The sequence below is a fragment of the Lissotriton vulgaris genome, chromosome 5, assembly GCF_964263255.1.
Source record: "Lissotriton vulgaris chromosome 5, aLisVul1.2, whole genome shotgun sequence".
Taxonomy (NCBI): Eukaryota; Metazoa; Chordata; class Amphibia; order Caudata; family Salamandridae; genus Lissotriton; species Lissotriton vulgaris.
In genome coordinates this window covers 1,160,492,767-1,160,509,276 of record NC_141693.1, presented here as the reverse complement: position 1 = coordinate 1,160,509,276, position 16,510 = coordinate 1,160,492,767, and the positions used below count along the sequence as shown (strand labels likewise).

General features: G+C 46.5%; 1 protein-coding gene across 1 annotated transcript in view; it reads right to left on the bottom strand.

Annotated features, from left to right (window-relative positions):
• Positions 1 to 13,631, bottom strand: part of LOC147712145 (uncharacterized) — a 936,609-nt gene extending 922,978 nt beyond the window's left edge. The window contains exons 1-2 of the mRNA XM_086922921.1: positions 13,597 to 13,631; positions 552 to 639 (exon numbers count right to left, since the gene is read on the bottom strand). Of these exons, the coding sequence (XP_086779047.1) occupies positions 552 to 624 (73 nt within the window). The 5' untranslated portion in view covers positions 625 to 639; positions 13,597 to 13,631. The remainder of the gene's footprint in view (positions 1 to 551; positions 640 to 13,596) is intronic.
• Positions 13,632 to 16,510: the final 2,879 nt, after the last annotated feature.

Below are 16,510 nucleotides of genomic sequence, written 5' to 3'. Positions count from 1 at the left end.
TGTGTTCTGAATTGAACATAAAGGGCAATACTATATTTTTTTAAAATGCCCCCTCCCCTTAAAAGCACTTTCATTTATTGACGGTTTGAAATGAATTACTGTTTCTAGCTTAATTCTTACATTTGCTAAAGGGCTTTGGCCTGGCTGCACGACCTCGAGCAGCTACCATAAGTGTGACTTGGAATTGACTTGTTAGCTCGAGTACTTGAAAGTAGCCGACTGTAAGGTGAGTGGGGTACACACACACACACACACACACAATATCTCCACCTTCTGGATATTTCTACCTGGTAGCTGTCCCACCAGAACTATTAACATTATACCTCCAGCGTTTCCCGCTGCTCCTCAGCAGCAAATCAAAGAGGATTGAAGTCAATAATTTGATGTCATAGATGGGTGAAGTGTACAGGATGTCCTCTCTGCTCTCTGTAATTCTGGTAGATTGATGTCTAAGAAGGGAAGGCCTAGAAAAGCCCCTATGTAGTAAAGAACCCAATGCATGACTTGCAAAGGATGTACTCACTCACTCGCTCACTATCTCACTCACTCACCTGGTGAGCTGGCCTCCATAATGCTGGAACAGAAGTTGGATTTCTGCAGCTGCTTACCACTTTCTGAAGCCATGTTACCACCGTTCACCTAAAAAAGTGAGAACATTGTAAAAGAGGGCTATTTCACACAGGGCAAGACACAGCTCACTCCACCTCTTGCATGACTAGTGGGACGCGAGGTACGTTACCTTCTCAAGTAATAACGAGGGGTGTACATGCTCCATGGAGACTAGGTAATTAAGACAAAAAACATGCAAAAGTTTCCTCTGGAAAATATATGATTGGTTGATTAATATGCAATATATGTTAATTTATCAATATGTACAACCACTAGTATGGGGTCAATGAGGTCTACCTCATAGGGACTTTAATTTTGTAATTGTGGGCATAGTTCCCTAAGAGAAATATTTATTAGAGGTCCCCTACAGACAGCAACGGCTGTCAGTTGTCGACACCTATTGTGTGCAATGCAATGCACAGAGTGGTCTTTGGATCAGCCTTTTGCTTACGATGTGATGGTATTTTTGTCTCTATGAGTTTGGTTTTCCGAATTTTTTGGGTCTCCTCCCTGTTTTTTTTGTCTTGGCCCTGGAGCATAGTTTCTTTAACAATGTTTCGATCTGATGACGCGATGCTATTACTGCTGACATCAGGGAACTATTTTTTCCATTAATGTTTTAGCAGTACATGGGCCTGGGAGGGCATGGCTCGCCTCATCCTTTTCCCATTTCACTCCGTTTCTTGCTTTCCACCACCCCGACATATTCCCATCTTACCAGCCTCTTCCTTTCCGACCATTTGCTTCCATAATATTTGTATCATTTTAATTCCTTTTGGAAGAGCCCAGGACCTGCACACTGCTACCAGGCTGCTTGCTATTTGCTGCTCCTGCCCTTTCCACCCCACCCCGCCCCATCATGCTTTACCTTTTATTTTTAATATTATTTGTGCAATGGCGCAGCAGTGGCACACTGCTACTAGGTCGCTTGTTTCGGTGTATGTGTAAGGCGCCTCTGCACATATTTTATGTCCTAAATGTACTGCTCCAAAATTAACGCCCACCATCTTTGAACAAAAAAGATCACTGAAGAGCCCCCTTTCGTAGGTATGCATGTGCAAGCACGGGAAGCCATGTTTAAATGGTGTTGGCCATAAAATATGCTTAACCAAACAAGCTCTGGCAGAGCCAATATCACTACCCCAGCATTTGAAAGGTGAGATCTATTCACTTTGCCGAGGCTTTCTTTTTAGTTGTTTAGTAAAGTGCGGTATATGTCCAGCAGAAAAAGGCAACAAACCTACGGCCAGATTCATGAACGGAAAATCGGCTCGCAAAGGGCCAGATTCTGAGAATCTTGCCCTTTGCGAGCGCAATTTTTGCATTTGGGATTCATCATCCCAAATGCAACAAGCACTGGCGTTGCCAATAGGTCTCGCAGTAGGAAAGTTGGAGCTATTGGTTTTGTAAATGACAAAGCCCTTTATGTTTTTAAAATGAAAAAAAAATAAAAGGCATTGTTATTTGCAATTGTAATGGTTCCAACTTTCCTACTGCGAGACCTATTGGCAACGTGAGTGGTGTTGCATGTGTGAGTGGCATTGCATGTGTGAGTGGCGTTGCGTGTGTGAGTGGCGTTGCGTGTGTAATTGGCGTTGCGTGTGTGAGTGGTGTTGCGTGTGTGAGTGGCATTGCGTGTGTGAGTGGCGTTGCATGTGTGAGTGGCGTTGCATGTGTGAGTGGCGTTGCATGTGTGAGTGGCGTTGCGTGTGTGAGTGGCGTTGCGTGTGTGAGTGGCGTTGCGTGTGTGAGTGGCGTTGCGTGTGTGAGTGGCGTTGCGTGTGTGATTGGCGTTGCGTGTGTGAGTGGCGTTGCGTGTGTGAGTGGCGTTGTGTGTGTGAGTGGCGTTGCGTGTGTGAGTGGCGTTGCATGTGTGAGTGGCGTTGCGTGGGTGAGTGGCGTTGCGTGTGTGAGTGGTGTTGCGTGGGTGAGTGGCGTTGCATGTGTGAGTGGCGTTGCGTGGATGAGTGGCGTTGCGTGGATGAGTGGGGTTGCGTGGATGAGTGGCGTTGCGTGGATGAGTGGGGTTGCGTGGATGAGTGGCGTTGCGTGGATGAGTGGGGTTGCTTGGGTGAGTGGCGTTGCGTGGGTGAGTGTGGTGTTGCGTGGGTGATAGTGGGCTTGCGTGGGTGATTTCCCTTTTAATGAAATTTTTTTTTTCAATCATGGTGAGCTGGCCACAGACATGTAGCCCCTAAGCACCGACCATACCCTTGTATATAACACCCAGCAATGAAGGTTGTTGCAGGGTTAGAAACAACTCATGCAGCATAAACACAGGCAGGGCAAAACAGTGGTTTCACAGCAGAATCGGCAGTCTGAAAACCGTAGCAAGGCACAGGGTTTGGGGGACGGGCAAGCAATGAAGAGACAGGAAACAAATTAAATGGGGGAGGGGGGGCAGGAACGATTGTAAAGCTCGCAGAGGAGGAGAGATAAAAGCTGCAAATGCAGTAATAGAGTGATAGATAGCAAATACAACTTTGCTCAGGGTACTTTATCAATAAAATAAATATTCATCTAAAAAAGTTTGATTGCAAAGCGTCCTGTCCAGCTTAATGAGTGCGTGTTGCAAGCTGGTCAATGATGCCACAGAAAGGGCTTAAAAGTTTCCCCTCTTCTAGGTAAGGACATGGATGGCTGCGCACTCTATGCACGGGGAAGGGTGGGTTGAGGGAAACGTTGCATTCGTGCTCGGAGGGTGGGGGAGGGCTCAACACCAATCCGGAAGGTGAGAGCGCTCACTTTGAAGCTCCGTGGGCTCCTGTGGTGACCTCAAACAAAACAAGGAGGGAAAAAAAATGGTGTGCCTGCAGAAATGTTGTGTGGGGAAAATAAATGTAAGCCTGGGGCCACGAATTACTTCTTAAATCCACTTGGGAACGTAACTGTCAACGGCAAACGGCTATCTGAGCCACAATAGCAAACGAGACAATTATGTAAATGAAAATTAGTTTTTGCAGCTTAGTGGATATTGGGAACGGGTTTAGACGCTTTAACCAACTGTTCTTAAAATCGAGCTTTATTTTCCGCAGCACTGTAAGCATGAACACTCCAAGCAGACAGCCCACAGATGTGCATCAACAGACACACCAGTCACACCAGTCACTTAAGAAATATGCAGTGCACAACTGAGGCAGATCACAACAAGGTAGAAGAGTATTCTTCACTGTAGGATTTAGCATCTTTATCTCCAGTGAGGTATAAAAGCTGGATGATTAAAAAAAAAACACTCTTAAATAATAATAATGATGATGCCCAGGCCAACGGGTCTGGCTTGCACTGGAGTCCTGACTAAAATATTTAATGGTATCACAGTGAGATAGCATCGCAGAAGACTTTCACAGCTGATCATGAAAAGCATTGCACAAATGAATGCGAGTATCTTTCTATTATAAGTTATTTTAATGGATCAGCAGAACAACAATTATGATGTACATTATGATTTAGACTTGGTATGTTTTCGCTGGAATATAGACATTTGTCCGGAAAAACAGTAATGCAAATAGATTCATGCATTTCTTAGGGCGTACCTGAGTGCCAGGGCTGTGGCCGGAGGGAAGCCGGATGGGGGCAGGAGAGCCTGGTGGGGGGCGGGAATGCGAGCGGGGGGAGGAGAATGGAGGGGGAGGCAAGACAGAGGCAAGGAGTGTGGAAAATGGCCGGAGGGAAGCCGGATGGGGCAGGAGAGCCTACGAATGGCGCTTTCATTCCTGTACACCAGTGTTGTGCTCTTTGTAAGCATATTAGAGGCCTTGACGTACAGTGATCTATGACTAATGGACTTGGTTTGAAACTGGAATTATTTCTCAGGCGCAGTGTACAGGAGCGGGGTACAGATTTTCATTTTAAGTAGTGAAAATGAGTGGTAATTGGTGCCGTTCACCGAAGAAAAAAAAAAGTAAAGTTTACAGGTTTTATTTTCCATGGCGGGAGAGCCTGGGGCGGGAATGCGAGCGAGGGGCGGGAATGCGAGCGAGGGGAGGCAGGCAGATTACGAGGGAAGCCGGATGGGGGCGGGAGAGCCTGGTGGGGGGGCGTGAATGCGCGAGGGGAGGCAGGCGGATTGGGAGGGAAGCCTGATGGGGGCGGGAGAGCCTGGTGGGTGGGCGTGAATGCGAGAGAGGGGAGGTGCTGGTGTGGGAGGGGGGAGTTGCTGGTGTGGGAGGAGTGCTGCTAGGGGAGGAGAAGCCTGATGGCGTGAATGCGAGAGAGGGGAGGTGCTGGTGTGGGAGGGGGGAGTTGCTGGTGTGGGAGGAGTGCTGCTAGGGGAGGACTGGGCTGGGCTTGCATGTGATGCGCGTGCATGTATACAGGAACTACATGAAAACCGCGGGGCTGAAAGCCCTTTGGTTTCAGGATGTTTTCGCCACTTGAATTCTCACTCCGCTCGATGCGCTTGCGCACATCGATAGGTCGCGAGACCTAAAAATCGCTATTATAGAATTCGCAAATTTGCGAGGAATTGCATTTAAGGAATCTCTATTTGAGATTCCTTAAATGCAATTCATGAAACATTTAAAAATTGCGAATTCGCAATTTCGGCCCGCTATTTACCGCGAAGTCAAACCTCGTGGTAAATAGTGGGAACTTAGAAAAATGCACTTAAGTGCATTTTTCTAAGTTGCATGTTACACACACGCGTCCTTGGGACATGTGTGTGCGTAACACCAGCATCTAATATCATTTCAGGGGTGCAACAGGGTGTCCTTTGGACACCCCTGCACCCTTGAAATCGCAAACTCAGAATGCGAATCGCTAATAGGGATTCGCACATGGATATGTCTTCCCATTCATTCCTATGGGCCTTTAGGCCCATAGGAATGAATGGGGAGTTATTCCTTATTTGCGATTAGCAATTAGCTAATCGCAAATAAGAAAGCTGTAGGAATCGCAAACAAAATTGCGATTTGTACATGATTCCCGTTTTGCGAGTCTGTAATAGCGATTCCTTAATAATCGCTATTACAGACTCGCAAAACGGGCAGATGATGAATCTACCTGATAGTGCCGTACAAAAGACAAACAGAAGAAAACGAAGACAGCCTCCATTATGGGGGGGTGTATTAAAAGAGAGCATATGAGACAGGAGCATTTCGTTGGGAAGACATGGTAAAGTAGTTCACAATCCAACGATGGAGGTGACAATAAACCGCAAAGAAGAACGCAATCTGGAAATGTAGGTGCTAATTGGATTGAAACATACAAAGATAATGAGTTGGCGCTGAAAGCGGGGAAGGTTTATGACTCAAGGGGATGCCAAGCCATGCATTTGACCAGCAGCCACTTGAAAAGGGGCGGGTTCTCGCCAGCCGTGCTTTCATTATTAGGACTATACATATTTTACATGAGTAATATTCTGGCCTATGTATTTTTTCTTGAAACAGGAACGTTTTGTTGTGAAATTTCCCTTGCTTCTGAGGTTTATGTCCCATCAATTGATTGCCTCCTATGTCAAGAACGCTGTTTTTTTAGGAGCATTTTGCTTCCGATGGTAGCCATTTGAGTGAAGTGAGCAAATTGGTAAGGGAAATAGTAAAGCCATCGCCCATACAAATGTATAATGAAAACATAAAATATGTTATCATAGTCATGAGCAAAGATACATTTCAAAGGGATTGACATCAATCAATCAATCAATCAATCTGAGGTTTGTAAAGCACGCTACTCACCCGTGAGGGTCTCAAGGCGCTCAGGGGAGGGGGTGGGGGGAGGAGGAGTGCTGCACCGGATCATTCGAAGAGCCAGGTCTTGAGCTCCTTCCTGAACATGTGCAGGGTCGGGAGCAGCTGGGGTTCACAGGGAGCTTGTTCCAGGTCTTGTCTGCGATATAGGAGAACGCTCTCCCGCCTGCTCTGTTTCTGCAGTTGCGGGGGACTTCTGCCTCGGCGAGATCGGCCGAGCGGAGGATCCTCTTGGGTACGTGGAAGGAGACTCTCGTTGAGGTTTTTGGGTCCGATGTTGTGGAGGGACATGTGTCTGAGTCATGTAAAACAGCATTAATCACTAATATTCTGCTGCTCTTACCCATATAACATTCCTGAGGCAAGCTTTTGTTTATACATTGTAATTCATACAACAAAAATGTATAAACAGCATGGTCATAATTCAGCTAAATAATCCATATTGTTGTTAACAAGGATCCTTTGCCGACTATTCAAGAGTATATAGACTTTGGAATACAAACATTTTACAGTTTTACAGTGGTGGATGCTATAATTTTCGATTTGTGGGCAACGCAAACGCGGGGGGAGTAATACATAAAAACCTGTACCTACCCCTGCAGCGTCCGACGCCCCAGTGCTCCTCTCCCTAGGCTGGTCACACTGCACAGGCTTCCAGGGTGCAATCACTGCACTGCTTTCTTGCTGATAATATTATTTACCAGCATGAGAGCAAGGCCGTGATTGGTCTGAGTGGGCTGACTTGATGCTCACTTGGGGACAGGGAGCCTGTGGCTTTTCTATAACCTGGCTGTGCAACATAGCTGGGTTGGAGAAACATTAATTCACATGTCTGTTTGGCTGGCCTCAGACGGCTGGCGCCCGCCAATCTGACATACACACTTACAATTGCCCAACATTTCTCCGTACTGCTCTAACCTCAGCTGGAAGTATGAAAAATAAAATGATAATAAAACGGCTTTATTATCATTTTATTTTTCAGTGGGTTGCCGTTCCTCAATTATAACCTTGGTAATAGCACTTTCTTAGGACTATTAAAAGTCGTTACGAGGAGTGAAATTTCTGCATTGGATTATACTAGCTTGAGATTGTGGCGTGTCTACAGGTGCACATAAAAACCAGGGTGCACTGCTTTACTGTAAGCTAAATAAACATGGTTTAAAGGTAACATGGTTATCTATTTTAACTTCACTCCTCAGTACCTAGTTATTCAGTTATGCTGCTAATGAGTAAGGTGTGGCGACTTTAAGGACACATTCACACGTTGTTTTTTAGGGGAGCATATAATTTAATATTAACCCATAAACACAAAAAGATTAATTTTACACCAAAATAGTAATGCTTTCTTTCAAAAGAAGAATGATAAAACAGATTTTTTAAGATAAAAACACTTTAGTAAAACGTTATTTTCGTTTTATTTCTAAAGAAAGACACTCCCTTCTGATATTCCAGCAGATTGCAAAGAGATGTCGTCACCTGAACCAGAAAATAACAATATCAAGGTAGAGAGAGAGCGCCGGGATGCGATCCATACTAATGCTCAATAGATATTTAGGGAACCCAGAGGAACAGCAACTAACCCGGACTAGTCCTTTGCTACCAAAAGTGGCGGCTGCCACATACAAATGGTTGTGGTGCCGAGGAGAGGGCCACATAGGAAGGAGAGGCTGGGGGTGGGGGTGTTTTGAGTATAAAAAAAAAGAAAAAACTTATCTCAAATTGCCGGCCATGACCTGTGTAGCACCGGCTGTTTGCTCTTCAGTGTCCCCGCAGGCACTGGGGCTGCTTCAGACTCCCTGTCCAATCACTGTGCATTGGTCTGAGCGGACTGAAAAGATGCTTCACTCAGGTCAGGGAGTCTGTGGGGTTTCTAAAGCCCGGCTGCTCATTGCAACTGGGCTGGAGAGATCTAAGTAAGCTTTGGTTGGCCTGAGATGGCCGGCCCAAAAAATATGTGCAGCGCACTAGGAGAGTGCACATAGCACTCCTCCTACCCCTCCCTGGCCCCGCCCCTCACTGTACAAGCTGGCTGAGCCAGCTGCTTAAAAATAAAGTGATAAACACATATCGTTTTATTTTTTAGCTGCTGGCTCTGCGAGTGGGGCGACACTCCTCCGCCATTGTGGAGGAGCTGCCCCTGGCTATCACAAGTACCACATGCTCAGAGTTACAAGAGGCCTGTTCATGATCACCATCCTTCACCCTCTAGCTCTCCAGTAGTCTCTTGCTTTGTTTTGAAGGTGGTACATGATCCTTGCTTTCACAGCACAATGAGGGGGAACAGCCATAGCAATAGGGTTCTTTGTGGAGAGTACAGCTTCTGTGCCTACACAGAGGCTGTGGTTGGCATATTAGCCTCTATCTTTGTATTTGAAACTATTTATGGGCTCCTAAGGTTAACTGTATGTCATAATATCAAAAACAAATATTAACCTATTGTGAAGGTAAGCATAGGTTTAGAGGTGCCAAGGCAGATGACTGGGGTGCCAGGATATGTTTGGTGTCCACCACCATGAGGGTAGTGCTTCATGGCACACTTTCAGTCCAAAGAGAACGCAATACGTGGGAAAGACCTATGTCATTGTGCACACGCATGATCCTTGTTTGCCGAGACAATAAAAAAAGAATCAGCATTTGGGATTCAGACATCACGACTGTTGGGCTCTCATGGGTGCACGTTGTAGGGAGGTGAAGTATTATGAAGTGATGCTAGTTAGGCTTCACTATGCAATACTCTCACAATACTCCAAAGATGGTTCTTGAAAGCACAATAATAAATCCTTAACTCAGCCCCAGTAGTGTAGCAAAGAACAGTCAGACTTTACTAGAGGAACATGTGTCAAGCATTTCAGAGTACCAACATAGATGATAAGTAATTGACACGACTTAAAACAAATCAGACACCAATTTATAAAAATAAAGCAGATGTTTATATAACTGTAGACATCAAAAGGAAGTCAATAAGATAAGTATAACCGGAGTTATGGATTTTAGAAGCAAAATTAAAATCAGTGCAAATAAATATTGCAAAACGTTAGCTTTGCAGTCAATGGTAAAAAATACTAGTGACAATCGGTCACTTCCAGGTCAAGTTCCGTGGAAGCCAAGGAGGGTTAAGGTGGTGTGGGTCCCAGGACCAAGCCATGACACTCAGTTCGATTTTACCATGCTCGAGAAGTCTAGTGGCAGAATTGTCCTGGCTGTCCGAGGTGCTGAAGCGGGTGCCACGGAGGAGCTGATTTTACTGCATACATGGTGCTTTTGAGAAACGGGGTGCAAAAAGTCAACAACAAAGCCATTGTTAAAGTCAGATGAAGGTTTTCCAAAGGTCCCTGGAGGTACAGCGTTGAGTAAAGGTTGTGGTTGCCGGACTGGTGACCAACAAGCCTTGGCAGCTGTAAGCTCAGCATAAAGGTACTTCAAAGTGGTACTTCGACGTCTGTAGCAGAATAGTAGCCACCTGAAACTTGGTGGAGGTCAGGACCACACGTCCCACAATGCACTCGGCCATCTACTTTTGATCAATCTCTCGGAGGGCCCAATGATCAGCAATTCTTTGGTTCTGGAGTGCTGTTTTTACCTGCGGTGTGCAAGTGACTAGCGCCACTAGTCCAGGAAAGTCTGAGTTTCCTTTGGCTTTCAAAGGGGTAGCTTTGTCTGCGGTATTCAGTCTTTAGTCCAGGACAAGTCACAGTTGTGCAGTTCTAGGAAGGTTGCCACAGGTGCAGAGTATCATGCCTTTGCTTTGTGCAGATCCTGTTGTCGCAGACACAGGTCTCTTTGTCCTCTTGCAAGTTAGATCAGGAGTGAGGTTCTACTGTCAGGGCTGCCCTTTAAATCCTAGAAGTAGGAGAATTAGGGGTGTGTGTGTGTGTGTGTGTGCGCAAGTGGCCAATGGGCTACTAGCTCCAGCTGCTAATCCACCCCTCAGATGACCACATCTGGGGGTGCATGTCACCTTTTCTACTCAGAACCCTGTATTTTGCAACTTTTAAAAATTGCAGAAGTCTTCCATAGCTGTTCGGGCCAGGTAGCCTACCCTAGAGGTGTAGCTAGCTTTCTGGGGGTACACCTCTTGACTACATAATCTTCCCACATGCCCTAGTGCAAATGTGCCAGGGGGCAAGGGATGCTGTCCTTTCCTTCAGGAGGCAGTCTGGATGCATATCAGAGGCGGTGAAAGCTTTGAAGCCTACCGGCTTGATATGCCACTTCACTAGCCATCCTGTCAGAGTGGGAGATGTCACCTCCTTCTTGTCCAGGTCGTTGTTTCTGACTCCTGGGAGAGTTTACACCTCCTGGAAGGGGGGTAAGGTCCGTGTCTTGGTGGCAGCAGCTTCAAGCTCCCAGCCAGAGCACAGGAAAGGATGAGGCAACTAGGTGGGCAGCCTCTTAGGTGCCCACCTGGGTGCAGGCCACATTGCCTCTAGTTCAAAAGTCATGTCAGGGGTGAGGAGGCAAGTTGTTTGATACCACGCATGACATATTTTGGCTGTGCCATATTGGTACTGACAACCCCAAGGTAGACCGGCTTCCAGCCCATGATATCCTATAGATTGCTCATCACTTTTAGTAGCCCTTAATGGAAAAGTCTACTATAGGGACATATATTCTTGCAGTTACATATCCACTCCATTAATATAATGTATCCCCCCACCTGGCTCAGGAGGCCTTTCTTACGGATAATTGGCATAAATTACAAATAGTGCTGTGACCTTGCAACTCATAGCTAAGGCAAAATCGAATTGGAGAAGTTTGCACTGCTCCTGCAGTCTGCAACGGCAGTACTGCTGTCATCAGTTTACTTGTGTCACTCAGAGTGGCACCTACAGTGCTTCAGGCCCTGGTTACCCCTCTAACTCTCATCTCATGGGTACTAGTTACTAGGGACTTATGTAAATGTAAATGTACATGTATTTATATAGCGCAAATCACCGACCCGGTATCTAAGCGCTTGCTTAGGGAACCCGTCCTGGTATTCTCCTGTGAGATAACCCCGGCAGGGTATCCACAAGGTGAAAGCCAGGCATCCCACTGCGAGGGGCCGTTGTGGAGATTAAGCAAGCTATTGCCCAGAGTCGCAGAGTGTGAACCCGTGAGTCGAGTAGGCACCATTTAGTTGTCGAAATGGGGGCAAAACGTGAGGGGGAACATCTGCAATAATAAAATCAAATGGTCTTGGCTAATACCAGAATTAATACGTTATTTTTAGCACGCTTATTTTATTTACTTTAAAGTTGTGACGGGTTTGTCTTCCCTACCTAAAGACGAGTGGACCTAATTCACATTGTTCTCTACATGGATTGAGATAATGTGTCACTTTTGCCTGTATATAGCTAGGTTTGTCTGTGTGTTGAGGAAATTTCGTAGAGTAGCCCAAGTCTTTATCGATTCCTCTACCATCTATTTAGAAGTTACCTCTGTAACCCATATTCAGTCCCTTCCTGTGATGTCAATGTCCTTAACTTTAATGCTAAAAACAAGGATCTATTTCTGATTAATGAATGTAAACATTAAGGCAATCCATGTCAGAAATGTAGTTCCTGTTTATATTTTATACGTTTTACTTAAACTTGCATTCCCTAGGAGTGTTAGCTTTTTTACAAGACGTTTGTTTCCGTATTTTTTGGGGTAGCCTATTTCTCTTGTGTAGTGCATACTCTGACTGAGTCGCCTCCTGGTGTTCATAATGGGCCACTATTGAGAGTCTTGAGTTGAGACTGAAGTCAGTGCGAGTTTCTCACAGTGCCTGCCAGTGCATCAAAAAGAGGGTCAGAATACATGCTCAAATGTAGTTGAATTCAAAATATATGTGTTTTTTTCTGCAGAGCCCACGCAGCAATGATCCCCTATTCCAATTGCAATTGTGATTATGTATAAATGTGTGCGACGGAGGTAAACATTTGTCAAAATATTGACAAGACGAAAGTAGAAGAAAATGGATTGCTTACAGGTGAGTCAGTGAGTTGTGTGCTCGGGTAAGTGGTAAAGTGAATGAGATGCAAGGAAGTGTATGCAGGAGAGAGTGTGGAGGGTAGTGACAAGGAAAGAGAAGAGGTGTACGCTATGAAGGTGGAGGAGATGTGGAAAGAAAAACGGTGTACATGTACAGCCGGACTGAGAACCTAAAGCAGTCCTGACAATTTGGTGGGCCAGCCCCGAAGAAGGGGAGGCAGTGACGCACACATGTGCACTGCTGCTTTTGTTACTGGGGGCCGACATTGCAGTGCTGATGCAAAACCGTCCCCCAGTAACAAAACTTGGCCCCACTGCTGAAAAACCGCCCGACCCATCCAGCCTCGAGTGAAAATGCCCAATGCCTCTACGGCCAGTCCAGTCCTGCGTGCATGTCTAACATAGAGTAAATGTAATGGGAGTGATTAAAAGACTCTGCTGGACCCTTGAATCCTTCAACAGGACTCAGTGAGGTGTTATTCACGGTCTCACTACTTGAGAATTGAGAATGTTTCAATATTAATTTACATCAAAATCCTTGTTGTTACTCATTTACCTTTCACAGCTTACAACTATTCATAAAGCCAATAGTTCTGGCTGGTTTTAAGTGTATGGCATTTGTGGTGTTATAAATCTGGATGCAATGGGTGCCCACACTATGGTAATCACATACATTCTGTTTACATGTTTAAGCCACACCCTTCATTGTATAGATCATGCCACTTTTAGAGGCCCCCACTTTTTTCCTCCCACGTAAAGCCTTGAGAAAGGAAAGGTAGCAACAACAGCCCTGCCTTGTCTTTCTCTGTGTGCCTTCAAACAATTCTGTGGGGCGTTTCCAAAAATACCTTCATACAAATTGTAGAGTCAATCCTTTGAGTTTCAAAAACGCCTGTCATTTTAACATGTGCACTGGCAGCTTAAAAGCAAACTTTCAAAGGGGCCCGCACCAGTGAACGTTTCAGTAACAAAACGTGTTTAATCTTCCGACTTATGCCAGAGCCTAGGGGCATTTCTGGCACTGAAAATACATTGTTATCCCTATCACTACCACACCGAAAAAACGTATACAAACTATTTCAATCCCGGAAAGTTGAAAGGCAGGGAAAAACCCAGCTCTATTCCGCACGCGCCCACGTAGACCGCTGGGTTACGTCGCAGCAAATACAGTACCAAGTATTACCTCCTTTCCGATTTCCCCCACCCGTCCACGACAATATTTGTCGTGAAAGAAGGTGACCGTTTCCCCCGGCTCCTGTCAATAGTTGTTATCGAATCCACGCTGCGCATTAGGTCGCGCGGGCGGCTGGAGGTTAGTTCAGCACTGAAACACCTGCGCCTCACTCACCGCGCGTGCTGCCGCGCGCCGGCCTGCTCCCGGGCTTGTGTTCCTACCGTTGCTAAGGAAGCCAGGAGGCGGAGTTTAACTTTTTAGCAGACCTCAAACAGCCAATCACAGCTGGAGATTTTACGATACTGCCCAGAGTTGTATCACAGACCCGGCTCAGGAAAAAACAAGAAATATGGTGGTGGATAAAAAAAGACACACACTGATTTTGTAGAAGTGATCGGCGCTGCTATTTTAAACCCTATATAGCCATTCAACACATAAGGGTTTACATTAGGGTGACCAACTGGCATTGGTGCAAATTCAGGACGGTGAGTGTAAAAATTCAGGACAAAGGGTCAAAATTCAGGACACAAATTCAGGACAGGAGGTCAAAATTCAGGACAAAACTTCAGGACAATAGGTACGTTTTACAGACACATCAGAGGTCGCGCAATAGTATATAAGTAAGCCCAGCCATTTCCAAACATATTCAACCATTTGCAAACCTTTCCATCAAGTATCCTTCCATCTATCATTTCACTCATCCATCCCTTCATCCACCCCCTCATCCATCCTTTCACTCATCCTCCATTATCCATCCATCCATCCATCCACCCTTTCACCCTATCCATCTGTACACTTATCCATCCACTCTTCATCCCATCCATCCATTCACGCATCCATTCCGCAATTTACCCTTTCACCAATCCAGCCATTCTTTCACTTACTAATCCTTCCACCCATCCACTCTTTTAGTCATCCATCCATCCTCCCTTTCTCTCTCCATCGACCCTTTCACTTAGCCTTCCTTCCATCCATCCATCCACCCACCCATCCATCCATCCATCTACTCATCCACTCATGAATCCATCCATTGCCCCATCACTCATCCATATATCATTTCACTCCTTCACACATCTATTCATCCTTTTGTCCATCTACCCTCCCTTTCACTCACTCATCATCCTTACACCCACCCTTTCACTCATGTCCATTCATTCACTCATCCATCATTTCACTCACCCACCTACCCCCCATCATCCACCCACCCACTCATCCATCCTTTCACCCACCCACCATACAATCCACTGATCCATACTTTCACCCACCCACCATCCACCCACCCACTAATCCATCCATCCATCCATCCTTTCCCCCACCCACTCATCATCCATCCATCCTTTCACCCACCCAATTATCCATCCATCCATGCTTTCACCCACTCTCCATCCATCCATCCTTTCACCCACTCTCCATCCATCCATCCTTTCACCCACCCATCATCCATCCATCCATCTGTCTTTCCCCTTATCATCCATCCATCCTTCCCCTTATCATCCATCCTTCCCCTCATCATCCATCCTTCCCCTCATCATCCATCCATCCTTCCCCTCATCATCCATCCTTCCCCTCATCATCCATCCTTCCCCTCATCATCCACCCATCCTTTTCCCTCATCATCCATCCATCCTTTTCCCTCATCATCCATCCATCCATCCTTCTCCCTCATCATCCATCCATCCATCCTTTTGCCTCATCATCCATCCATCCATCCATCTGTCCTTCCCCTCATCATCCATCCATCCTTCTCCTCATCATCCATCCATCCATCCTTTTGCCTCATCATCCATCCATCCATCTGTCCTTCCCCTCATCATCCATCCATCCATCTGTCCTTCCCCTCATCATCCATCCATCCTTCCCCTCATCATCCATCCATCCTTTTCCCTCATCCATCCATACATCCTTTTCCCTCATCCATCCATCAATCCTTCCCCTCATCCATCCATCCTTCCCCTCATCATCCATCCATCCATCCATCCTTTCACCCACCCTTCATCATCCATCCATTCCTTCATCATCCATCCATTCCCTCATCATCCATCCATCCATCCATCCTTTCACCCACCCCCTCATCATCCATCCATCCACCCTTCCCCTCATCATCCATCCTTTCACCCACACCCTCATCATCCATCCATCCATCCATCCATCCATCCTTCCCCTCATCATCCATCCATCCATCCATCCTTCCCCTCATCATCCATCCTTTCCCGTCATCCATCCATCCTTCCCCTCATCCATCCTTCCTTTCATCCATCCTTCCCCTCACCCATCCATCCATCCATCGCATCCATTTATCCTGCCCCTCATCCATCCTTCCCCTCCATCCATCCATCCATCCTTCTCCTCATCCATCATCCTTCCCCTCACCCATCCATCCATCCATCCCATCCATTTATCCTTCCCCTCATCCATCCATCCTTCCCCTCCATCCATCATCCTTCCCCTCATCCATCCTTCCTTTCATCAATCCTTTCCCTCACCCATCCATCCGTCCCATCCATTTATCCTGCCCCTCATCCATCCATCCTTCCCCTCCATCCATCCATCCTTCCCCTCATCCATCTTTCCCCTCATCAATCATCCAGCTACCCTTCCACCCATACATCCAGCTATTTACATTTTCTCTCCATCCTTCCCCTCACTCATCAATCCATCTATCCTCTCTCATTATCCATTTATTCAATCTTTCATTCATCCATTCACCCTTTCACTAATTCATCCAGCCATTCACACATCCCTTCACTTACTTACTCGCCCACCTTTCCATATTAATTTTGAGCTGAGCCCTTTTGAGAAGAGGCCCGCCAAGAACTTCACCCTCGCTGCAGGGGCCGTTCCAGGACTGGGACAGAAGCCACCCAGGGCGGAGACAGGATCCACCACAGGGGGGGACAAGAGCCATCACAGGCGGGGGTGGACTGGAGCCACAACATGGGGGACAGGAGCCATCACAGGCGGGGGTGGACTGGAGCCACCACATGGGGGGACAGGAGCAGGAGTCATCACAGGAGAGGGAACATGATCCACCAGGGTGGGCACAGGGGTGGGCATGCAGTATTCTAGTATCATCTTGGGCTTCTCGCCC